This window comes from Oncorhynchus gorbuscha, linkage group LG15, assembly GCF_021184085.1.
Source record: "Oncorhynchus gorbuscha isolate QuinsamMale2020 ecotype Even-year linkage group LG15, OgorEven_v1.0, whole genome shotgun sequence".
Taxonomy (NCBI): Eukaryota; Metazoa; Chordata; class Actinopteri; order Salmoniformes; family Salmonidae; genus Oncorhynchus; species Oncorhynchus gorbuscha.
Window position 1 is genome coordinate 78538433 of NC_060187.1, and position 26621 is coordinate 78565053.

The window sequence follows — 26621 nt, forward strand, 5'->3', positions numbered from 1 at the left end:
GTGACAATTTCCGGAGTTCGATTTATTTATTAATTTTCTTACCTTATTTTAACTATTTATTTACTGCAAGTCGTGCATTTATTTCTTGGACACGAACAAATATGAAATGTAAGTGCCTTTGATTTGTTTCTTTCAAAAGCCATTATTTTTTCTATTTGTTTCTTAATTTTCTTATTGTTATCATCCTTTCTCTCTAACGTGTCTTGTTTAGTTAAGTCTATATCCAATATGCTGGCATAATAATATGCTGACAAGATTCTGAGGGTATGATCATTGTTTGAGCTATTCCATATTCAAATGCAATTACTGAGCATGCAAATGTTACTTAATTGCAGCTAAACATTGCCATGTTCAGTGACCACTGAGTGATCCATTTGTTTCAAGAAGCCTAGACACTGACGTCTTATACCAGCAGGTGGTTAAAGTTTGAACAAGGAGTGATGCTCTCCTGAGTCCTGGCTTGTGCTTCTTGTGGTTCTCCTGTAATTACAGAGGCATTTATCATTTCAGCAGCAATTGGGACTTTCTTTACCTTGTATTTGAACTTGAAAGAGAAGGAATGAATGAGCTTACTGTTACAGAACTGTCTTGGTTTAGGCTGTGTAATGTATGTCATCCAACAACTGATGTATACTGTCGGAGGTGTGACATTTGGAGGCGTTCATGAAAGTCGATAATTGTGAAGGAGATCAACATAATATTATAGTGTGTCATAGCATGTATTGATTTAGGTCAAGTGATTTGCATTTAGAACTCTGGTCACATCCAACAACTGATGTGTCGTATTGCAGGTGTGACAATTAGAGGCATTCAGGAAAGTCGATAACTGTGAAGGTGTTGTTAATGTTAATGATATTATGAGTCATGGGATTGAATGATTTGGATATATTTTGATTCAACCTGTGAAAACACGACTCTGCTGGCTTTGTGCAACTCTGAAGGATTCCAGTGCCAAGTCTGGGTTTATGTTTACATTATGGTGCAATATCTCTGGAGAGTTGACAGCCGTACCCCGAGGTCATTATCATTATATCGACATGACAGCGCTTCTCTGCGGTCATATAAACCTAATAATTGCTTCCGTTTCCTCCCACCCTGCAGTGCTTGTCGACTCCTCCTCCTCTCTGCTGCTCTCGCTGCTATTGGCCCAGCTTCCTTTATTTACGTCTGCTGTCCCCGCCCCCTACCGGCGGCCGAACGTCGTGCACGAACTGGATAGATTGGCCAATCAGACGAAGAATCTGAGACAGATCACAGCAGATCTATTGGTGAGTGGAATGTTACTGTACTCACTTCTGATGTCATGATGGGGAGATTGCTATACTGATGTGGGTACTGTATTGATTGTGTGGTGGTGATCATGCCATGACCAGTTACCTGAGGCACATGAAAAGAGACTGGCTGAAGTTTTTGTCCAATAGCTCACCTTTATGACCCCTTAATGACTACTATAGTGCCATAGTGATTGCATAGAACAGTCATAAGAAGCCCTGCTCCTTCTGCCTCACTCTCCCAGACTGTGACGCAATACAACTCTGGACAGTTGACTTAGACGTCTTATTCTCCTGGCTACGTTAACCTGCTTGTGTTGTGTCAGCCAGTGTATTAAGAGTCCCTTAGCTGTGTGAGAAGGACAGTCAGGGCAAGCGTCAGTAGAGATTTCACTATGTGAGGTCAGCCTTAATCCAGACAGGACCAACTGGAGGGCCGACTGACCGTGGGGAGATCTGACTCAACGTCCTGGTCTGACTGGTCACCTGATACCACAGGGCCTGATGGAGCGCTCATAGTAGGAGAAAGTTGCCTCTAGACACTGATTTCAGGTCAGTTTAGTGTTAATGCTAAGGGTTATGATTGGGGGTAGGTACGCTGGTCCTTGATCTGTGGCTATGGGCATCTTATTAGAGTAGAAACACACTCAAAGAGAATAGAAAGTAACTACCGGTAATAGTTATTTCTGGAACTGATTAACTCTGTTTATTAGCTGTGAGGAAATGGAATGTGGATTGGCACCTGTTGCTTATCTGGTGCTGTTTCCTGAAGTTGTTCTAATCTCGATGCCCAAGTAAAAGCGGCTGGGGAGTTTGTATTGAAATGGAAATGATTGCTGTGTACGTTTGGCCTACAGATGTGCTGGAAGTGTCCTGTAAGCAATGTGTTTGAACAGGTGAACCAGAACATATCCTTATCTTTGGTTATTCATTCTATTTTTATATGATGTAAATCAGAAACCACATTTGTTTAAGACACAAAACTGAAAATAGTTACACTCTCTAGTCTCTGGCAGGAGGATTGTTCAATAAGTGTGTGTGTGTGTGTGTGTGTGTGTGTGTGTGTGTGTGTGTGTGTGTGTGTGTGTGTGTGTGTGTGTGTGTGTGTGTGTGTGTGTGTGTGTGTGTGTGTGTGTGTGTGTGTGTGTGTGTGTGTGTGTGTGTGTGTGTGTGTGTGTGTGTGTGTGTGTGTGTGTGTGGTATCTCTGTATGAGGACACAGTGCTATAGCAATAGTGTAGTATGGGGGCCAGATGAGGAAGTAGCTATCAAAGAAGAGAACTCTGCAAAGCAATGGCAATATGCTGCTTTGACAAAATGTTGTTCGTTTTTCACTGACATGAAGCATTTCTTTTGGTTTATTTTCTTCTTGTGCGGAGTTCCACTGAACAGGGGTCAAGGCTAGGAAAGAAAAATAGAATTGGAGACAATGGAAAGTCCCCGCAAAAAAAGCAATACAACTGTGTGTGTGTGTTTGTGTAATGTTTCTACATGTCTGTTGTGTGTTTTCGTGTGTGTGTGTGTCAGAGTGTGTGTGTCCATGTGTTGTGTGTGTCAGAGTATGTGTGCATTGAGGGTGCTGTAAATAGTTGTGTAGGTGTGGTGTTTAGTGTTTGGTTTTTGGTCGCTACAGCAAAGTGACCTGATAAAAATCACAGAGATTTATCACATTCCAGTATTTGCATTCAGGAAGATTGTTGGGGGGGGGGGGTGCAAGGTTCAGTTGAGTGAGGTCATGATGGAGAGAACGAGAAAAGGAGGATAAGAGAATTACATGCTGAGACTGAGCAGATAAAGAGATCAGAGAGAGGTGCATGAGAAGTGGTCACCAGCCTGTGTGTGTGTGTGTGTGTGTGTGTGTGTGTGTGTGTGTGTGTGTGTGTGTGTGTGTGTGTGTGTGTGTGTGTGTGTGTGTGTGTGTGTGTGTGTGTGTGTGTGTGTGTGTGTGTGTGTGTGTGTGTGTAACAGGGTGTAAGAGAGAAGGTAGAGAGGAAAGCAGGAGAAATAACCCAAAGAGGGGTGAAAGGGATAAGAGGGGTGGGATTGGATTCATTATGAAAGACAAAACTTTAAGCCAAACATTAGTGGTCTTTTGTAAAAGACAGAAGCAAGTGAGTGAGGGGGATGAGAGAGCGATGGAGTGGGGGGATGAGAGAGCGATGGTTTGGGGGGGGTGAGAGAGCGAGGGAGTGAGGGGGGATGAGAGAGCGAGGGAGTGAGGGGGGATGAGAGAGCGAGGGAGTGAGGGGGGATGAGAGAGCGAGGGAGTGAGGGGGGATGAGAGAGCGATGGGAAATCAACAATGGCAACAACAACAATAGCAAAACACGATGGTAAAAAGCACAATGAGGACAGAACACCACAATAGCATGAGGAAGCATTAAGTGTACACAACCCATTGTGTACCACCATCCATCATGTTTTCCTAATGCTGTTGTTTCTCCACTGATTGGTGCTCTGACGCACATGGCATCAGTCACTGTCGTGCTTCACATCATTCTCATTCATTTACATTCTACTCATAAATCACTTCTTCACCTGTTAAGGGCCCGCAGAGATATAGTAGCCAGTAGCAGTGCCCCCCCCCACCCACCCCGAGTCTGCTGTGATGTGGTCTGTCTCCCCCTAGTGGTGGCGGTGAGGAGTGAAAACAGACTCTGGGGATTGTAGACACATTACTACACAGCAATACGTCATCTCAGACTTTTTAATAGCTGCGACCCTGGAGTTTCCCTGCAGCTCTGTGTTGTCTATCCGACTCGGAGCTCTCTAAGTCACAGCATATGTTGTTCTCCTCCTCTCCCAGTAGAAAACATCCTGTGGTTTCAGGCCACTTGCTCTTATTGTTGACGTTTTCGGGGTTACGATCTGGGTGAACTCTCCCTGACCCGACCACACTTTTCTCAGGGAAAGCTAGGGTCTCTAGTCCTGGCCAGACCAGACAGTCATCTGATCTAGGTGCTGCTGGAGTAATACTTTCCTTATGCTTACGTGACTCTTGTGAGGATGTGCAAATTTGTGAGGATATATTTGACTGACGTAGCATGTTGTTTTGTCCGTTTTTCTTACAGAAGGAACATGCGTTCGAGACAGACCCAGAACAGCATAGATTTAAGTCACTGCCACTAATGAACAACAGGGCCAGTGACATCAACTCCCTTGAGGTAAATGTCTTTTACGTTGAGTGTGACTGTCCTTCTGCCTTCCAGATGAAGGCCCAGACATTTCATGTCCCAGACATTGATACTAAATCGCTCTTTCTTCACCACCCTGCCCCCCTCCCTCTTCTTCTCTCATCCAGATGAGACCCACTCTCTCTCAGCTCCACGCGGACCTGAAGTCGTTTGAGCACCATTTTGCCTGGTTGAGCAGAGCGTCAAGGAAACACCACCACCCTGCTCTCCCTAAACTGGGACAGATGATGTCACTCATCAAGTCTCTCACCAGCATGCTAGAGCATCAGGTAACTGCTCTGTTCAACACTAATATGGCTTATACAGTATGCAGCTTAGTACATTTATATCATTTGGATATATTATACATATGAGATTTTATCAGATCGTTCTACTGTTCTTACACTGTGTGATGATCTAATAATGGACTCTGCAGTTCTTGCACTCAGTTTCAATCATTACATTAAGGCCTGTTGCATCACATTCCTTGGATGGGAGGAACATTAGTCTAGCACTTCAGACAGGAAATATAAACCATCCCTCTCTCTCTCACCGTTCTCCTCATAGATGATGAGAGTTGATGCTCAGCGTCTCTCTCCTCCCTCTCCCTCGATGCCGCCTCCTCCCCCCTCCCAGTTTGATGTGTTACAGTCTTCCCAGGAGCTGCTACTACAGTTCAGACTGTTCTGTGATTGGGCCCAACGAGTGTTCTCAGTGCTCAGTACAAAGTCCAAAATGTCTGCAGTACAATGATGATTCCTGAAGTGCTATAGTCTATAGGGATACACAGAATCCCCACTACAACCAATGGGGATCTACTAGCTTCAACCGGCACTACCACCAATGATGATCCAAGAAATCCACACTACCACCAATGATGACCCAAGAAATCCACACTACCACCAACGATGACCCAAGAAATCCACACTACCACCAAAGATGACCCAAGAAATCCACACTACCACCAACGATGACCCAAGAAATCCACACTACCACCAATGATGACCCAAGAAATCCACACTACCACCAATGATGACCCAAGAAATCCACACTACCACCAAAGATGACCCAAGAAATCCACACTACCACCAACGATGACCCAAGAAATCCACACTACCACCAACGATGACCCAAGAAATCCACACTACCACCAACGATGACCCAAGAAATCCACACTACCACCAACGATGACCCAAGAAATCCACACTACCACCAACGATGACCCAAGAAATCCACACTACCACCAACGATGATCCAAGAAATCCACACTACCACCAACGATGACCCAAGAAATCCACACTACCACCAACGATGATCCAAGAAATCCACACTACCACCAACGATGACCCAAGAAATCCACACTACCACCAACGATGACCCAAGAAATCCACACTACCACCAACGATGACCCAAGAAATCCACACTACCACCAACGATGACCCAAGAAATCCACACTACCACCAACGATGACCCAAGAAATCCACACTACCACCAACGATGATCCAAGAAATCCACACTACCACCAACGATGACCCAAGAAATCCACACTACCACCAACGATGATCCAAGAAATCCACACTACCACCAACGATGATCCAAGAAATCCACACTACCACCAACGATGATCCAAGAAATCCACACTACCACCAACGATGACCCAAGAAATCCACACTACCACCAACGACGATCCAAGAAATCCACACTACCACCAATGACGATCCAAGAAATCCACTCTACAGCCAATGATGATCCAAGAAATCCACACTACCACCAATGATGATCCAAGAAATCCACACTACAGCCAATGATGATCCAAGAAATCCACACTACAGCCAATGATGATCCAAGAAATCCACACTACAGCCAATGATGATCCAAGAAATCCACACTACAGCCAATGATGATCCAAGAAATCCACACTACAGCCAATGATGATCCAAGAAATCCACACTACAGCCAATGAGGATTCAAGATAACCACACTACAACCTTGCACTGTTGTCACTGACCCTCCATCCTCATTGTAGCCAATGAGAGGCCTCCATATTCAAACTACAGCCTATGAGGATCCACCATATTCACACTATTACAACCAGTAATAGTCTCCAATATTCACGAACACGTCACTGCCACCCCATCCTCTCTCTTAAATACCTTGTTCCTGACTGTGTTATTTATCTATTTATTTATTTATTTACTTATTTATTTGACGTCATTATTTATTTGATTTTGTAACGTGTCACATATCTTTTATTGTTGTGAATTTAATTCCTTGTACCTTGTCAATACTCCTATTTTGTTCTCGCTCTACCCTTCCTCCCAAACTAAACAAGGAGACCACACCGTAGCACTTCCTGACTTCTTGCAGTCTCTAAAGATATGGATTGTATTTTCAACTATATAACCTGTCTCTCTTTACACAGAGTAGCCTATTTCCGCCAGTAGATGTAGCAAACATACTTGGCTCGTAGTAAGCATATCTTGGGAGAGCCCACATGTATTTTTCTTACAGTGCTGTTCTTTACCTTGTAGATTTAGGGTTACTCATAGAATCTTCTGAACATGTTAAATGTGCCACCTGTTTGGTTTTGTAAAGTGTTAAGAAAGAGAATTATGAACCATGCCTCAATCAGGATGTCAACACAACATAGGAGGGTAGATCGTTTTTCCATGGGTTTAGTTGCAATAAGTGGCTGTGTCCCACATGGATAAATAACAGGTGGTATATCTAACGCAGGTGGTATATCTAAAGATTTATGAATATGCCCTGTCGCTAAGCACTGATCTAGGACCTGATCTAATCTCTTTGCACAAATTTGTTCGGATTAGCCTTTTGAGTCTGCTGATCCTGAATCTGTGCCTTGGTACACATAATGTTTGAGCGTTTTAGTGACATAAATAAGAAATGAAAAAACACCCCATGCCTTAAAATACTATGTATTGTGATACTATGGTTCTGCACAGTTGTACATACTTGTACAATAATGTAAATTGTTGTATACAATGCAATTGTGTAGTATAGTTTTCTATGATATAAATGTAAAATACTCTGTCAATGCTATCCCTATCATTCTGTCGCAATATCAATATTATTCTATTCTAGTATTTTGTGACAGTATTTACTATTTATTTAAGTTACTTTGGTGGAACTATTTATTTGTGCTGCAGAGGAGCAAGTCTCCTGTTGTTTTTGTACTTTTATACTGTTTTTATTCATAATTACCATTATCATTGCTATCATCCATGTTGAAATCATTGTAGTACCATGCCTGAACGCTGTGTAAAACCTTGTGCTTGGGGTCTCCAGCACACAGACTGAATGATTGGCCTAAATGTGAAATGTGTGCCTTGAAAATTTAAAAAAAAAGTGAATAAAGAACATGCACAACGAGATGGGCTTTTCATGTTACTTTGTAATCTTTAGGTAGGTCTACACATCATGCTCTCTTTTTTATTTCCCTCCATCATTCACCATCCTCCTGTGTCTCCTCCATCGCCACACACTACAGGTCCTTTCCTACATTAACCATCAGGCATTGCAACAAGCACAGAGTTCATAAACCCGTTTCCAATTAACCTATAAAAAGTAAAAAGCCTTTTTATATTTGGGGTTAACATTCAAACAATGTGTGAATTCAAGTACTAAATCACAACTTAGTACAGTATTATATTTATATTTTTTAACAGATCTACAGATAAGACTTGACTGTTGAAGCTCTTACCCAATGGCAGTGGTGCATTCGGGGCTAGACCCAGCCTATAGCAATCGTCGTTGTTGGGAGGCGGCAGCGGGTGGGTGACTACTAGCTAGCTAGTTAGTTTGTGCTCACGTTTATTGTTAAGGTTGTATGGAGTAGCACTGCGAGTCTCAATCCCTTTTCACAATATCAACAAAAGCATTAGCCATGAGTTAATGATACTAGGTGAGTAGTTGTTGCAATATTACTAACGCACCATTCCTATCAAACATTATAAAGCGAAGAATGACGCACGGACGAAGGCTTATAGATTCGCAGGCCAGTTGCAGAGGAGGCATTGAAGGCGGCATCTGTAACATTTTATGCTTATAGTTTACATCATAGGGTAGGTTGCATTTGTTTTCTGCCTTTTAGCTGGGAGAAACCGATCTTTTTCGCACACGCTCATCAGGGACAGACGCGTATAAACAGAAAGACGGCCAGGGAGGAGGGAGGGGAGAAAGAAGAAGAATAAGGAGGGAGGGGTCGGGAGGAGGTGGGATTTAAAGCAATAGACGGGTCCGCCTTTTGGCCCACTTTATTATTTGTAGATGTTTGAATAATTGTAGATGGAGATCAATAGTTAATGTTGCTTTGTTGTTCCTGGACCTTGTGTCATTAATCAATACGTTGTGTTTTATTTTATTTCACAGTCCTACTCTTAAGAAAGGAGACCACACACTACATCAGCCCAGCTGTTGTTTCCACACACTGAGGAACAGAGTCACATCAGCTGAAGGAACCTTTCCACCAGCAATGAATGAAACCAGGAAAGAAGAGACACAGCTCCACCAACACTAATACACACACTTACATTAATACCAAACATACAACCTTTTATTCCCTAATCGTGTCTTGCCTCAACATGGCAAACTCAGTGGCCACTCTAGTGGTCCAAGCGGAACTATTACCCCCTCAATCGTCCTCCTCCCTCTCTCCCTTCCCATCGCTGCAGGGATCAGGAGAAGGGGAGGAGGACAGGGAAAGGGGGGAAGAAGTGGATGGGGAGAAAGGGATGGTGGAGGGGAAGGAGGATATAGTGCTGACCAGGGTAGGGGTGCAGATGGTGACGTCATCGGTCCTGGCTGCGCCCCATCTCCAGGAGTGCCCTGAGCACCCGTTCCAGTGCCTGGACTGTGGCAAGAGCTTCAAGTGGTCTTCAAGGCTGGCCCACCACCAGCGCAGCCACAACAACGAGAGACCCTACCGCTGTAACCTCTGCCCCAAGGCCTTCAAGGGCTCCTCCGCACTCCTGTACCACCAGAGGTACTGCAGGGAGGGAGACAGAGGGGGACTGGCACGGTGAAAGTTAGCTATAGAAATGCTTGCAGCTTATAACACACATCTCACTTTATGAAGAGTATTCTTCTCCTTGTGTCCATCTGTTTTCATCTGTTTAGTTCTGTCACAATAATCCAAATGAGGGAAAGGTGACGTGAACAATATAATGTGAGTCTATTTAGGGCCGTTAGAAACGAGTGGAATAATCAAGACGAGCAGGAATTCTTTCTGTAGGATGTCCCTGTAGATCCATTGAAGGGTCAGTAGATGTCTGTTTTCTTGTTTTTTTTTCTGTGCAGGTCTCATTCAGGGGGAGAAGCCCTATAAGTGTGATGACTGTGACAAAGCCTTCAAACGTTCCTCTCTGCTCCAGGTGAGAAACAATGGGCAGTAGTGGTTCCCCCATTTTGTGGTAAAAATGTGTTAACTTTTTAACTTTAAAAAGTTGAGTGTTACAGTATTAAAAGGCTCTGTTTTGGGTTAAGGGACCAGTCACGGACGTACTCCTCTCTCTTGTGCATGTCTCCAGGTCCATCGTAGCGTCCACACAGGCCTGCGGACCTTCCAGTGCCCCTACTGCCCGCTCACCTTCAAGTGGAGCTCCCACTACCAGTACCACCTGCGCCAGCACACGGGCGAGTGCCCCTACCCCTGCGACAGCTGCCCCAAGGCCTTCAAGAACTCCAGCAGCCTGCGCCGACACAAGAACGTTCACCTGGGTCTGAAACCCTACGTGTGCACCGTGTGTACCAAGGCCTTCACCCAGTCCACCAACCTCAGACAACACATGAGAATCCACACAGGAGAGAGGCCCTACATCTGTGGAGAGTGTGGACGCAGTTTCACACACTCGTCCAATCTGGCCCTGCACCGGAATTCTCAAAGTCACACTGGTGAAGGAAAGGGGGGGGAGACAGGGGGAGACAACATGGGGGATGAGATACAGGAAGTGATAGTGGGGGAGGACATGACATCACAAATGTTGACGGACATGGGCTTTGCGAGCCAGGAGGCCACGGTGGGGGTGGGGGTCGGGGAGGTGTTCCTATCGTCAGGTCACCAGAATCTCCTGCCCCATCTCACCCTCACCCCCACCCAGGGGGGGCGTGTGCACATCCAGGGCCATCGGGACAGAAGTGCACATGAGCACGGAGTCGGGCGCCAGCGTGCTGCTGTACAGCTGTGGCAGCTGTAGTCAGACATTCAGCACACGAACAGAGCTAGAGGACCACCAGGACATGCACCTGGGCCCTGGGGAGGAGGGGGGCAGCGGGGTAGGGGAGGGGGGAGAGGGAGGGGTGGGGCATCTGCTGGCTGACTTTGAGGAGGTGGTGGAGACGACGGCAGCAGAGAACGGACACACTACTGCTGAACTACTGGGACTGACCGGGGGAGTGGACGGAGGGGTGAGTAGTTGGACTCTGTCTCAGCCTGGGGAGGTTACCCCTAAGGCTCTGTTTTAGGGTCACACCAGATTCATCCATTCATGATCAATATTTGGTTTCTTACTCTACCCCCCTAGGTCAATATATCAGCTAATATGACTGCTGTGATGTTGTAGTGCAATGACTCTTGGCTAATAGTGTTGTGTCCCATGTCAGAATATGGGGACTACCCAGGCCCAGTTTGACCTGCTGCAGAGCTTCACAGTGGGGGCTCAGATCCCCACAGACAGCGTGGAGACAGGGGGTAACACCACAGGTCCAGGGATGGGCACAGAGTGCGCCTACTGCGGGAAGAGCTTCAAGACCAGCGGAGGGCTCAATAGACACCTGGCACAGGTACCTATCAGCTGGTGGGCTGCACATCCTCACTACTATGTCATAAGGTCTCTGTCCTGGATGCCAGTCTGTTTCTACTTCGTCTAACTTGGGCCTAGATTCAATCAGTTAAGCATTAACCTGCGATAACCGACAATAGCATAGCGTATCATTGGTTTTGTTTGAGAGCTGTCATATCCACATGCAGCTCCCGGGCGGTATGCCTTTCGCAGACCGTTCCATTGGATGCATTATTAGAAAGCCCCTCCAGCTGTATTACAAGTTGGAACTCTGGAATGTGTGATGTAATCTACACTTTGATTAGTCTGAACTGATCTCCTCCTTGGTGTCTGTAAAGCTGACGTTATCTGATCTATAAATAGTCTGTTTTGATGACCCTCTCTCTTCCCAAATCTTCTTCTCTCCCTCTGCTCCCTCTCCAGGTCCACTCCCTCTCTCCCTCTCAGTCTCGCTCCCAGTTCAGCTGCTCTGCATGCGACCGCTCCTTCACCCTCCTCTCTTCCCTGCTCACCCACCAGCACTCCCACACCCCTGAGCAGCGCCTCCTGGCCGAGGCTGAGGCGGAGATCGTCTGCCCCGCATCCCTGTCCCTTTCCCTGCCCCTGCCCTCCTCCCCCAGCCAGGGGGACCAGCACCAGGACACCCAGGGGGACATCCACGTCCGCCTGATGGCTGTGACCGAGGAGGGGGACAGGGAGGTGGTGAAGGCATCCAGCAGAGCAGTGGTCAAGGGCCAGAGGAGAGGAGCAGCTAGTAAGACCGCTGGGGGGAACAATGGTGCGTTAGTCTTTTTCTTTTGGCATTTTGATAGAAAATACCTTTAAAACATGAGATACCTTGACAGTAACAGAGCCTAACTAACTGCTGCTCATGAAATGACCTGGAAGAAAATAAAAGAAGTCTATGTAACATTCTCCCTCTCCTCGTCCCTGTGGGTACGGTACAGAGAGGCCGTACCGTTGCTCTGAGTGTGGGAAGGCCTTCAAGGGCTCGTCAGGTCTGAGGTACCACATGAGGGACCACACAGGAGAGAGACCCTACCGCTGCACAGAGTGTGGCAAGAGCTTCAAGAGGTCCTCACTGCTCTCCATACACCAGAGGGTAAGACGCATCTGTCCATTTCTATCTCACTAAGGCTGCGTTTAGACAGGCAGCCCAATTCTGATCTTCTTTTTTTCACTAATTGGTCCTCTGATCAATGAGATCAGCCTTGAAAAATATCTGATGTGAAAAGATCTGATGTGATTGGTCAAAAGACCAATTAGTGAGAAAAAAAATCAGAATTGGGAGCCTGTCTGAACGCAGCTTATAGCATTTGTCACAATGTGCAGAACAGCAGCACTGCTGCATTATAGCACTTTATGACCTGCTTTTCTTGTTCAGACTTTTGAATGTACCTGTACTATCAGAAGAATCCAGGCCGTATTCAGTTATTTTCTGACTGATCCCCCCCCCCCCTCCTCTCCAGGTGCATACAGGTGTGCGAGCGTTCCAGTGCCCCTACTGCCAGCTCACCTTCAAGTGGAGCTCCCACTACCAGTACCACCTGCGCCAGCACACGGGCGAGCGGCCCTACGTGTGTCAGGAGTGTGGCAAGTCCTTCAAAAACAGCAGCTGTCTGAGGAGACACAGTCAGCTCCACTCTGGCCTGCGCCCTCACATCTGTCCCATCTGCTCCAAGTCCTTCTCACAGACCTCCAACCTCAAACAGGTCAGCACAGATAGCTCTGCTATGGCCGACGCTAGGATTCTTATGATATTGTGTACAGTGGCTCCTTCGTTCCATCTCTCTATATAAACACAGTGCATTCAGAAAGTATTCAGACCTCTTGACTTTTTCCACATTTTGTTACGTTACATTTTTCCCTCATCAATCTACACACAATACCCTATAATGACAAAGCAAAAACAGGTTTTTAGACATTTGTGCTAATTTATTTTTAAAATATATATATGAAATATGACATTTACATTCAGACCCTTTGCTTTGAGACTAGAAATTGAGCTCAGGTGCATCCTGTTTCCATTGATCATCCTTGAGATGTTTCAACAACTTGATTGGAGTCCACCTGTGGTAAATTCAATTCATTGGACATGATTTGGAAAGGCACACAACTGTCTATATAAGGTCCCACAGTTGACAGTGCATGTCAGAGCAAAAACCAAGCCATGAGGTCGAAAGAATTGCCCGTAGAGGTCTGAGACAGGATTGTGTCGGGGCATAGATCCGGGGAAAGGTGCCAAAAAATGTCTGCCGCATTGAAGGTCCCCAAGAACACAGTGGCCTCCATCATTCTTAAATGGAAGAAGTTTGGAACCAACAAGACTCTTCCTAGAGCTGGCCACCCGGCCAAACTGAGCAATCGGGGGAGAAGGGCCATTGTCAGGGAGGTGACCAGGAACCTGATGGTCACTCTGACAGAGGTCCAGAGTTCCTCTGTGGAGATGGGAGAACCTTCCAGAAGGACAACCATCTCTTCAGCACTCCACCAGTCAGGCCTTTATGGTAGAGTGGTCAGACGGAAGCCACTCCTCAGTAAAAGGCACATGACAGACCGCTTTGATTTTGCCAAAAGGCACCTAAATACTCTCAGACCATGAGAAACAAGATTCTCTGGTCTGATAAAACCAAGATTGGATGCCAAGCGTCACGTCTGGAGAAAACCAGGCACCGTCCCTATGATGAAGCATGGTGGTGGCAGTATCATGCTGTGGGGATGTTTTTCAGCAGCAGGTACTGGGAGACTATTAAGGATCGAGGAAAAGATGAACGGAGCAAAGTAGAGAGAGATCCTTGATGAAAACCTGCTCCAAAGTGCTCAGGACCTCAGACTGGGGTGCTGGTTCACCTTCCAACAGGACAATGACCTTAAGCACACAGCCAAGGCAAGGCAGGACTGGCTTCGGGACAAGTCTCTGAATGTCCTTGAGTGGCCCAGCAGGAGCCACGACTTGAACCAGATCTAACATCTATAGAGAGACCTGAAAATAGCTGTGCAGCAACGCTCCCCATCCAACCTGACAGAGCTTGAGAGGATCTGCAGAGAATAATGGGAGAAACTCTCCAAATACAGGTGTGTCAAGCTTGTAGCATCATACCCAAGAAGACTCGCTGCCAAAGGTGCATCTACAAAGTACTGAGTATAAAGGTCTGAATACTTATGTAAAGGTGATATTTGAATTATACATTTGCACACATTTCTAAAAACCTGTTTTTGCTTTGTCATTGTGGGGTATTGTGTGGAGATTGATAAGGGGGAAAAACAATTGAATCCATTTTAGAACCAAATATGGAAAAAGTCAAGGGGTCTGAATACCTTCCGAATGCACTGTATCACTCTGTCACAAACACTTTCTCCTCTCCCTTTATCTTTCTCTCATCCTCCCTACCCTCCTCTCTCTCCATCAGCACGAACGCACCCACTCAGGCGAGCGGCCCTTCCAGTGTGCCCAGTGTCACAAGAGCTTCACCCACTCCTCCAATCTCCAGCTCCACCTGAGAACCCACTCCTCCAGGAAGGACTACAAGTGTCCCTTCTGTGGGAAGGAGTTTGTCATGCAGTCCTACTTGCAGAGGCACATGAGGACCCATGGGAACGGGGCTTTGGCCGGGGACGCTGGGGTGGGGGGGAAGGAGGGAGGCAGGGCAGGTAAAGGGGGTGGAGGGGTGACAACCACCACCACCTTACTAAACCCCATCACCCTAGAGACCACAGGGAACTCTGGGTCTCTGATCGTGTCTCAGCCTGCGCTGGACATTCCCCCCCAACACCTCCCAGAACTACTTCATGATCCAGACAGCAAATGGGCTTCAGCTCATCCCCCTGTCTGCCCCCACCCCCCCTCCTCCCCCTCCGCCTCCCCCCCCCAGACACAGTACATCCTCCTACAGTGCCCCTCCACCAATGGGACCCAGCCCAGCCTGATTCTCGTCCCCACCACAGCGACCAATCCCCAGCCCACCCTGGAGCCACAGGGCCTCCCATTGGTCCAGACAGTTCTAAACCCTGCCCAAACCCAGATGCAACATTTCCAGACAATATCCCAGCAACAACAGCAGCCCAGGTTTATTATCACAGCCACCAACAACAATGTAAACAACCCTCCCATTGCTAAGACAACAACTCCCTCCCTGAACTCTATGCTGAACAAGCCCATTTTAGGGAAAAGTACCCGGACAGCCAGGTCCAGGAGAGGACGGAAACCCAAAGCCGCAGTAGGTCGGCATACTGCCACCTCAGTTGCTACGACAACCACCTCTGTCACCATGACAACAGCCCCCATCAATCAGTCGGGGGATGTAATAGCTGTGTCTAGCTGTAATGCAACTAGTGTCACTCCAGCTACTGTTACTGCTGCCAACACTATGACATCATCATTGCCATCGTCTTTACCCGCCAAGTCACAAAGTCCTTTCTCACCACCAACAGCCTCTGTCTCTGTTTCTACCCCCTCCTCCTCTACCTCTGCCACTGTTACCTCAGGACCCCTAAAGGTTGCCACAGTTAACTCAGTTACCACGGTTACCCCGTCCTCCTTGCCTTCTGACCCTGTGGCCTGGGTTGGGGAACGCCAAACTGCCCCAGAGTTGGGCAAGTCCACTGAGCAGGACATGAGAGGGGAACAGTATGTCCTCTGCTTCCAGAAAGGAGGGAAGAAGGAAGAAGTAAAGATAGGAGGAGAGGGAGGAGGGTCCTACGTGTTGCAGTTTGAAGGGGAGGGGTCTGGGGTGGGGGGGCAAGGAGGAATGGGCAGAGAGGGGGATGGGGAGTCATACGTGCTGCGCTTTCAGACTGAGGGAGAGAGAGAAAGAGAGAGAGAAGGACAGAGAGAGGGAGGGAAGGAGAAAGGAGGCCTGGTGTCACTGAACCTGCTACAGGAATGGGGAGGAGTGAGGGAAGGAGAAAGACGAGTAGGGGAGGATGGTGGCGAGGGAGAGTCCTTTGTGCTTCATTTCCAAACAGAACCGCAGAGCGAAGAACGGACCACTTCTGACCGTGGCTATCCAGAAGGCCCCAGCAACAGCCTGGAACTTTCCTGCTCGCCTCCCCAGGCCTTAATGCCTCTGAATGGGCAGGAGGTGGTGTTTGAGCTGGGGGATGAGAACAAGATGGTGGGCCAGGGGTCTGGAGAGAGTGTGCAGATGATTGCCCTGATCCAAGGCGAAGGGGGTGGGGAGGGAGAAGGGGACAGTTACAGTGGGGCAGTAGGGGAGGGAAGGGTGCCAATGGAGGGCATCTTTCAGCTGGAGGGGGGAGAGGGGATCGTCATAATTGAGGTTAGCACCAGCAGTCTAAGAGAAGGGATGGACAGAGGGGAAGGAGGAGTAACTGTAGAGAGGAGTGAAGCAAAAGGAGGGAGTGGAATAACTGAGAGGCCTGAAAAAGACAGGAACTCAGCGGAATGCATTGAAATAGAGACTGGAGCGAATGAAGGAGAAAACACAGCTACGAATGGCCCTACACCTAACTCTCAGTTCTCTTAAACCTAAACCAAACAACCACTGTCAGGAAATGTGTGTGAAGGCGTGTGCATGTGTGTGCACACATGAATGTACATGTGTGAGTGTGTTTTTGATGTGGAGGCCTTTTCCAGCTACTGAACTAAAGGAGAGTATGGTCATTCAGAAAGAGACTATAGAAAGTACTGTAGGAAACAATACCAAGGTGCCAGAAACACGAAGAGTTACATTCACTGACTGTTAATGAAGAGGGACCTCAACAAATGAGTTATGAGTTTAAATTAAACTGTCATGTTGACAGTGTTGATATAAAACACATAAGAGTTTTTTTGTGGATGAATAGATGGCTATGTTGGCTCGGTTTCACTAAATATTCATACTAGGAAATAGTCATTATTAATAAATTTGTTAATAATATTTTTTTATGAATGTTGATTAATTCACCTTTTTTATTTCGTAAATATAAATATGTCCCTTTATCTAAAGATGAAGAGGATCAGCTCAGAATAACGGACAATCCCAGTTTATTATGGGAAATAGGTTCTCCACTGCGTAAAGTGCGACTGACCACATTCACGTAGCAGGTTAGTCAATTTTCTGCAGCGCCGGTACTCGCTATGCAAATGGCGTAGAGACCGCATTCATGACAGTAAATGTTAACGTAAAACTACGTAACACCACATTTGCAATAGGCGGCCACGCAAGTATTGCGAGTCATTCAATCAAACATAAGAAAAATCTTTTTGAGGAATAAATACACAGCGAATATATACATCCGTTTCCCTGCATTTGGCGGTGGTCCTACGCTGCAAGTTTGCAAGGTAGGCTCCGTGGGTTCGGCTGGGTTGAACGAAAAGATTCGACGTTTATTTAGACATTGCGCATGAATAACCCTTCCCCACTCACAATATAAGGATTTAAAACATGTCAACGGGTTTAAAACAGGCTCAAAATATATGAAAACCGTGTGTTTTGGTTTGCATTTTAATTGTCATATTACTGATTTGCGAACTACATTTTATTGTACATAGAAGACCGACATTGTCCTAAAGGAGTCTTGGCCCGTTGTTTGTTGTTGATACGCCTTGTAGAAGCAGTGTGGCCATGCAATAGACAAATCCTTTCCCGACCCCCTCAAATAATCGCCCGTTCTTTAGCTTGATCTTGGGAGGAAACGCAACTGCACTCACAATTGACACATTGTATCAACCTGTGCCTGTGTGACGCATCGGTTGTTACATTGTAGTAACAAACGTGCTGTTACTTTGTCGCACAAAGCAGCCACCTATAGATGGATATTATAGGGGTCTGCCCCTTACTATCTGTCATGTGTTTTCAATGTGTGTCTGTCAATTCAGGAACTTAACAAAAAATGACAATCCAATCATGGAAAAAAGGCATTTATTTCCAATGACTTCTCAATAAACTGGAACGTAGAAGCAATTTATTTCAAAAGTTTTTAAACTTCCTGAATTGGCTGACTTCAATTTGAGACCAGCCCAGGTATCTATGTAGGCTACATATACAGTGTTACAGGGATGGATTGCTTTCCCTCCTGAGTCATGGCCTCAAGCCCCAAATAGCCTGGATCAAATATAACCCACCACATTCCCATCATCTTGAATACGATTTTATACCATTTAGCTACTATGGTAACCAGAATGTAAATACTCCGCTGTATATTGTCATTGTAGTGTTGTATATAATCAAATATGCAAAATTCAACCACATAGTGTATCTGTACAAAGCAATGTGTTATGTGACCATGAGATGTTCTATATTTGCAGACCGGTGTGTGTTGCTGTATGAGGTGTGCGTGAGTGAGGGTGTGTGTGTGTGTTGCTGTGTGTGTGAAGTCCAGACATGGTAAAGCTGGAGCTAGATCAGGTGGTAATGAGGAGGATGAGGGAGGATGACATCGAGACTGTCAAAGCTATCATCAAGGTGTGTGTTTTATCCTTAAAGTTATGCACACACACACACACTTCAAACCTGAGTTATGCTCTGTCTCTACACTCTTAGAATTAAAGGTGCTCTCTGGAACCTAATAGGGTTCTTCGGCTGTCTCCATAGGAGAACCGTTTGAAGAACCATTTTTTTGTAAGAGTACTTTTTCAGCTTATCACTCACTCACCTTTCTCTCTCTGTCCCCATCCCTTCCGTCCCCCCTATCTCTCTCTCTCTTTCTCCTCCCCCACCCCTCTCTCTCTCTTTGTCCCTCCCTCCCTCTCTTTCTCTCTGTAGGAGGGTTGTCAGGGAACAGAAAACCGTCTGATCCTCCACATCCTGACTCGTCCTGTCTGCCTCCTACTCCTGGCCACTGTCTCTTCTGTCCTCCGCTGCTTCCTTCACTCCTTCATCCTGGCCCTCATCATCCCTGTCTTCCTGCTCATCGTCTACCTCAAGTTCACCATGCCACGCTCCACCGGAGTGCTGGGCACCAGCCGGCCGTACTGGGACTATGTGGGGAGCAGTTACCGAGGGGCGCAGGACGAGACCCTTCCCAACCCCTATAGCAGGATCAGTGGGAAACCCCCACCGGCTAAAGTAGGTTTCCTTTTCTTTGACTTTAGGTACTGTATGTTGTGGATGTTACATTGCTCAGTTTTACTACAGTGTGTTAGTGATTTTGACTTTTCGTGCTTTGGGCTGAGTTGCTGCACAAATAAAGTTGATTATTATCTGTCATTAAAGGGCAAGGCCAGACGGAGGACCAAACCCAAGGCAGAGGACAAGGACAAAGACTCGTCTCCTGAGATCGTAGACGTGGAGAGGGAGAAGGCAGCAGGGCAGGTGTGGGTGGCTGACTGTGAGGGGGAGATCGTGGGCTGTGTGTCCAGGGAGGGTGACTGTCGTCTGGGGATGAGGAGGTTCTGCAGGGTGGTGGTGGGCTGCTGGTACCGCCGGGAGGGCCTCGGCAGACTGCTGGTCCAGAGTCTGGAGCAGAGGGAGAGGCAGACAGGGGCCAGGAGGGTCTACGCCCACGTCCCCTACCCCTCTGCAGTAGGAGAGGCCTTCTTCAGGAAGCTGGGCTACAGGCTGCAGGGGGAGGTGGGCTACGATGGGGAGGAAGAAGAGGAGGATGAAGAGCAGCCGGAGAGGACATTTCTGGGCTTCCATGTCACCAAGGTGTTTGTCAAAGACCTTAAGTGATGTTGGAGACAACGAAGGGAATGTGAAAAATAAGACAAAGATGATATACTAAAGGGAAATAGAGAGAGGAGGAGGAGAGATACTATAGGGAAATAGAGAGAGGAGGAGGAGGAGAGATACTATAGGGAAATAGAGAGAGGAGGAGGAGATATACTATAGGGAAGTAGAGAGAGGAGGAGGAGAGATACTATAGGGAAATAGAGAGAGGAGGAGGAGATATACTATAGGGAAGTAGAGAGAGGAGGAGGAGAGATACTATAGGGAAATAGAGAGAGGAGAAGGAGGAGAGATACTATAGGGAAGTAGAGAGAGGAGGAGGAGAGATACGATAGGGAAGTAGAGAGAGGAGGAGGAGAGATACTATAGGGAAATAGAGAGAGGATGAGAAGGTACTATAGGGAAGTAGAGAGAGGAGGAGGAGAGATACTATAGGGAAATAGAGAGGAGGAGGAGGAGAGATACTTTAGGGAAGTAGAGAGGAGGAGGAGAGATACTATAGGGAAATAGAGGAGGAGGAGAGATACTATAGGGAAGTAGAGAGAGGAGGAGGAGAGATACTATAGGGAAATAGAGAGAGGAGGAGGAGAGATACTATAGGGAAATAGAGAGAGGAGGAGGAGAGATACGATAGGGAAGTAGAGAGAGGAGGAGGAGAGATACTATAGGGAAATAGAAAGAGGAGGAGGAGATACTATAGGGAAGTAGAGAGAGGAGGAGGAGATACTATAGGGAAGTAGAGAGAGGAGGAGGAGAGATACTATAGGGAAGTAGAGAGAGGAGGAGGAGAGATACTATAGGGGAATAGAGAGAGGAGGAGAGATACTATAGGGAAGTAGAGAGAGGAGGAGGAGAGATACTATAGGGAAATAGAGAGAGGAGGAGGAGGAGAGATACTTTAGGGAAGTAGAGAGAGGAGGAGGAGAGATACTATAGGGAAATAGAGAGAGGAGGAGGAGATACTATAGGGAAGTAGAGAGAGGAGGAGGAGAGATACTATAGGGAAGTAGAGAGAGGTGGAGGAGATATACTATAGGGAAATAGAGAGAGGAGGAGGAGAGATACTATAGGGAAATAGAGAGAGGAGGAGAGATACTATAGGGAAGTAGAGAGGAGGAGGAGAGATACTATAGGGAAATAGAGAGAGGAGGAGGAGAGATACGATAGGGAAGTAGAGAGGAGGAGGAGAGATACTATAGGGAAATAGAGAGAGGAGGAGGAGATACTATAGGGAAGTAGAGAGAGGAGGAGGAGAGATACTATAGGGAAGTAGAGAGAGGAGGAGGAGAGATACTATAGAGATACTATAGGGAAATAGAGAGAGGAGGAGGAGAGATACTATAGGGAAGTAGAGAGAGGAGGAGGAGAGATACTATAGGGAAATAGAGAGGAGGAGGTGGAGAGATACTATAGGGAAGTAGAGAGAGGAGGAGGAGAGATACGATAGGGAAGTAGAGAGAGGAGGAGGAGAGATACTATAGGGAAATAGAGAGAGGAGGAGGAGATACTATAGGGAAATAGAGAGAGGAGGAGGAGGAGAGATACTACATTTTACATTTACATTTAAGTCATTTAGCAGACGCTCTTATCCAGAGCGAAATAGAGAGAGGAGGAGGAGGAGAGATACTTTAGGGAAGTAGAGAGAGGAGGAGGAGAGATACTATAGGGAAATAGAGAGAGGAGGAGGAGAGATACTTTAGGGAAATAGAGAGAGGAGGAGAGATACTATAGGGAAATAGAGAGAGGAGGAGGAGGAGAGATACTATAGGGAAGTAGAGAGAGGTGGAGGAGATATACTATAGGGAAGTAGAGAGAGGAGGAGGAGAGATACTATAGGGAAATAGAGAGAGGAGGAGAGATACTATAGGGAAATAGAGAGAGGAGGAGGAGAGATACTATAGGGAAATAGAGAGAGGAGGAGGAGGAGAGATACTATAGGGAAATAGAGAGAGGAGGAGGAGGAGAGATACTATAGGGAAGTAGAGAGAGGTGGAGGAGATATACTATAGGGAAGTAGAGAGAGGTGGAGGAGATATACTATAGGGAAGTAGAGAGAGGAGGAGGGGAGATACTATAGGGAAATAGAGAGAGGAGGAGGAGAGATACGATAGGGAAGTAGAGAGAGGAGGAGGAGAGATACGATAGGGAAGTAGAGAGAGGAGGAGGAGAGATACTATAGGGAAATAGAGAGAGGAGGAGGAGATACTATAGGGAAGTAGAGAGAGGAGGAGGAGAGATACTATAGGGAACGAGAGAGAGGAGGAGGAGAGATACTATAGGGAAGTAGAGAGAGGTGGAGGAGATATACTATAGGGAAGTAGAGAGAGGAGGAGGAGAGATACTATAGGGAAATAGAGAGGAGGAGGAGAGATACTATAGGGAAATAGAGAGAGGAGGAGGAGAGATACTATAGGGAAATAGAGAGAGGAGGAGGAGAGATACTATAGGGAAATAGAGAGAGGAGGAGGAGGAGAGATACTATAGGGAAATAGAGAGATTAGGAGGAGAGATACTATAGGGAAGTAGAGAGAGGTGGAGGAGATATACTATAGGGAAGTAGAGAGAGGAGGAGGAGAGATACTATAGGGAAATAGAGAGAGGAGGAGAGATACTATAGGGAAGTAGAGAGAGGAGGAGGAGAGATACTATAGGGAAATAGAGAGAGGAGGAGAGATACTATAGGGAAATAGAGAGAGGAGGAGGAGAGATACTATAGGGAAATAGAGAGAGGAGGAGGAGGAGAGATACTATAGGGAAATAGAGAGAGGAGGAGGAGGAGAGATACTATAGGGAAGTAGAGAGAGGTGGAGGAGATATACTATAGGGAAGTAGAGAGAGGAGGAGGAGAGATACTATAGGGAAATAGAGAGAGGAGGAGAGATACTATAGGGAAGTAGAGAGAGGAGGAGGAGAGATACTATAGGGAAATAGAGAGAGGAGGAGGAGAGATACTATAGGGAAGTAGAGAGAGGTGGAGGAGATATACTATAGGGAAGTAGAGAGAGGAGGAGGAGAGATACTATAGGGAAATAGAGAGAGGAGGAGGAGAGATACTATAGGGAAGTAGAGAGAGGAGGAGGAGAGATACTATAGGGAAATAGAGAGAGGAGGAAGAGAGATACAGTGAAAAGAGGGGGTCTACCTCTCTTATCAAGGCAATAATGAGGGTAGAGTCTAACTAAAATGTTGGAAGACAATGGACAATTTAGTGAACAGAACCTCATTTAAATGATGTTTTTTCCTCCTGATTTGTAGTATGTATTTATTTATGTATTGCTTTTACAATTGTCATTGAGTTCTTATTCAATGTCAAATATATCTGTTTATATGTCTGGCTGGCTCTTTATTTGTAAGAACGTGTTTTTATTAATAACTGATTTTGCAAATAAATGTGTGCGTACGCGGGGCTTTGTGCACACTTTTGTCAGTGAGTATACATTTACTGTGTGTGAGGAAGTATGTGGTTTATGTGAGTCTGCAGAACTTCTCTGTTCGCCTTTCTCTATTTCTCCCCCCTCTTCTCTCTCACTCCTCACCTGCACCTGTGTGTGGCTTTGTATGAGTCTGCAAAACACATGCTCTCCTTCGTTCATCTCTCTCTATCCTCATCCCCCCTTTAATGACACTTAATATCCTTCCTCACACTGCACACCTGTCACATGGCAGGACACAAGTGTCAGCTATATTATCCCTGCTACAGCTTACACACCATGGCATTCATAGTCAATTATAGCAGTAGTGAAGAGTGCTGTTAGCAGGTGAATGTCAGTTTGTGTGTGTGTGGAAGGGTATGAGTGACACTGCTCTTCAGCCCTGTCTTCGCCTAACCAGAATTAGAGCGTGGTTAGCTAAACGTGCGCTCACCGTGCTAACCTCAGACCATATCATAACTACATTAACCTGTTTCTTACAGACATACAGTGTTGGAGTGTTGTAAATTAAACAACTAGAGGTGTGTGTGTGTGGTCTTGGGGGAGGAGTATCTCCCCTTATACAAAGTTTAAGAAAACAGAACCACCAAAGATTGCATCAACTGTTTAACCAGAACAACATCTTAGGTCTAAGCCTCTAGGATTCTGTGTAACATAAAGTGATTCTTCAGGCTTCAGAATAAATACATTACAATGCCACAACTCTTTGTAGTGCTGGGATTACAGTAAACCCCATTAAATATCCGTCCCACTCACACATTTAGCACTACCAGTGGCCATGCACATTAGTGAAGGAAATATGCAGACAGATGTAATGGTGAGTGTGGGAGTAATTGTTATCCTTGAAACAGTCTTCCTCATTCTTCCTGTTGAGCATGAGGTCATTTTATTATTGAGATTCATTCTGTCTCCATGGCTGCCCTGCCCTGCTGCAGACACCTGTTAGCTGGCCTTATATAGTCTAACACATCTGAAACTATTATTGTTGTGAGGAAACAGATGTGAGTTCACGCTACTGGAAAGTAAGCCTGTTTGTGACTGTGGTCATATGGTTCTGCACTGTGTGTGTGTGTGTGTGTGTGTGTGTGTGTGTGTGTGTGTGTGTGTGTGTGTGTGTGTGTGTGTGTGTGTGTGTGTGTGTGTGTGTGTGTGTGTGTGTGTGTGTGTGTGTGTGTGTGTGTGTGTGTGTGTGTGTGTGTGTGGTGGAAGGGTGGAAGGGTTTCGGAAAGTATGACTTCGCACATCCTGCTGCCGGTTGGTTCCCCCCTGACTATGGGTTAAATGCACGGCCATGTCTACCATAACCTACTGTACTCTGACACACACTGTCTGTTACAGTAGGGCTGTGCACGAGAGCAGGGCCAGTGCATGTGAGTTGATATGTGACCGAAAGGCGACCTCGGTAAACTGGTCAAACCATGGAAGATGGTGATGTATAATCCATATGTCTTATTTAAAACCACACAAACGCACACACGTTTTCAGGATCATATTTAAAACAGACTGGAGGTTATGAATGGTAACATTCCATAGACACATTCACTTGTACAGTGAGTTTTAGGTGCTTTAATAAACATAGTGCAACAAGGTTACTAAGGTTAGTTGCTGTCAACACATAGAGTCACTCTCACATACAGCCCACATTCACACACAGACACATACAGCCCACATTCACACACAGACACATACAGCCCACATTCACACACAGACACATACAGCCCACATTCACACACAGACACATACAGCCCACATTCACACACAGACACATACAGCCCACATTCACACACAGACACATACAGCCCACATTCACACACAGACACATACAGCCCACATTCACACACAGACACATACAGCCCACATTCACACACAGACACATACAGCACACATTCACACACAGACACATACAGCACACATTCACACACAGAAACATACAGCACATATTCACACACAGACACATACAGCACACATTCACACACAGACACATACAGCACATATTCACACACAGACACATACAGCACACATTCACACACAGACACATACAGCACATATTCACACACAGACACATACAGCACACATTCACACACAGACACATACAGCACACATTCACACACAGACACATACAGCCCACATTCACACACAGACACATACAGCCCACATTCACACACAGACACATACAGCCCACATTCACACACAGACACATACAGCCCACATTCACACACAGACACATACAGCCCACATTCACACACAGACACATACAGCCCACATTCACACACAGACACATACAGCACACATTCACACACAGACACATACAGCACACATTCACACACAGACACATACAGCACACATTCACACACAGACACATACAGCACACATTCACACACAGACACATACAGCACACATTCACACACAGACACATACAGCACACATTCACACACAGACACATACAGCCCACATTCACACACAGACACATACAGCCCACATTCACACACAGACACATACAGCCCACATTCACACACAGACACATACAGCCCACATTCACACACAGACACATACAGCACACATTCACACACAGACACATACAGCACACATTCACACACAGACACATACAGCCCACATTCACACACAGACACATACAGCCCACATTCACACACAGACACATACAGCCCACATTCACACACAGACACATACAGCCCACATTCACACACAGACACATACAGCCCACATTCACACACAGACACATACAGCCCACATTCACACACAGACACATACAGCCCACATTCACACACAGACACATACAGCCCACATTCACACACAGACACATACAGCCCACATTCACACACAGACACATACAGCCCACATTCACACACAGACACATACAGCCCACATTCACACACAGACACATACAGCACACATTCACACACAGACACATACAGCACACATTCACACACAGAAACATACAGCACATATTCACACACAGACACATACAGCACACATTCACACACAGACACATACAGCACATATTCACACACAGACACATACAGCACACATTCACACACAGACACATACAGCACATATTCACACACAGACACATACAGCACACATTCACACACAGACACATACAGCACACATTCACACACAGACACATACAGCCCACATTCACACACAGACACATACAGCCCACATTCACACACAGACACATACAGCCCACATTCACACACAGACACATACAGCCCACATTCACACACAGACACATACAGCCCACATTCACACACAGACACATACAGCCCACATTCACACACAGACACATACAGCACACATTCACACACAGACACATACAG

At 46.3% G+C, this 26621-nt stretch overlaps 3 protein-coding genes across 3 annotated transcripts in view; all 3 read left to right on the top strand.

Moving 5' to 3' along the window:
* Positions 1-7783, top strand: part of LOC123997428 (interleukin-11-like) — an 8064-nt gene extending 281 nt beyond the window's left edge. Inside the window, exons 1-5 of the mRNA XM_046301639.1 lie at positions 1-108; positions 1102-1268; positions 4342-4434; positions 4572-4733; positions 5011-7783. The exon at positions 1-108 is cut by the window's left edge and continues 281 nt beyond it. Of these exons, the coding sequence (XP_046157595.1) occupies positions 102-108; positions 1102-1268; positions 4342-4434; positions 4572-4733; positions 5011-5196 (615 nt within the window). The 5' untranslated portion in view covers positions 1-101 and the 3' untranslated portion in view covers positions 5197-7783. The remainder of the gene's footprint in view (positions 109-1101; positions 1269-4341; positions 4435-4571; positions 4734-5010) is intronic.
* Positions 7784-9261: 1478 nt separating this feature from the next.
* LOC123997339 (zinc finger protein 628-like) lies at positions 9262-15168 on the top strand (the record flags this gene model as incomplete). Its single annotated transcript, XM_046301476.1, is given in 10 exon segments — positions 9262-9445; positions 9760-9833; positions 9990-10652; positions 10756-10866; positions 11062-11241; positions 11664-12018; positions 12188-12342; positions 12710-12952; positions 14651-14992; positions 14994-15168. Coding segments are annotated over 10 exon segments (2481 nt in total), but the record flags the coding sequence as incomplete, so codon positions are not given.
* Positions 15169-16456: 1288 nt separating this feature from the next.
* Positions 16457-20023, top strand: LOC123996897 (probable N-acetyltransferase 14). Its single transcript, XM_046300716.1, has 4 exons — positions 16457-17523; positions 18490-18646; positions 18947-19249; positions 19397-20023. Exons 2-4 carry the CDS (start codon positions 18566-18568, stop codon positions 19853-19855), a joined length of 843 nt encoding a protein of 280 aa, XP_046156672.1. The 5' UTR covers positions 16457-17523; positions 18490-18565; the 3' UTR covers positions 19856-20023.
* The last annotated feature ends 6598 nt before the right edge of the window (positions 20024-26621 follow it).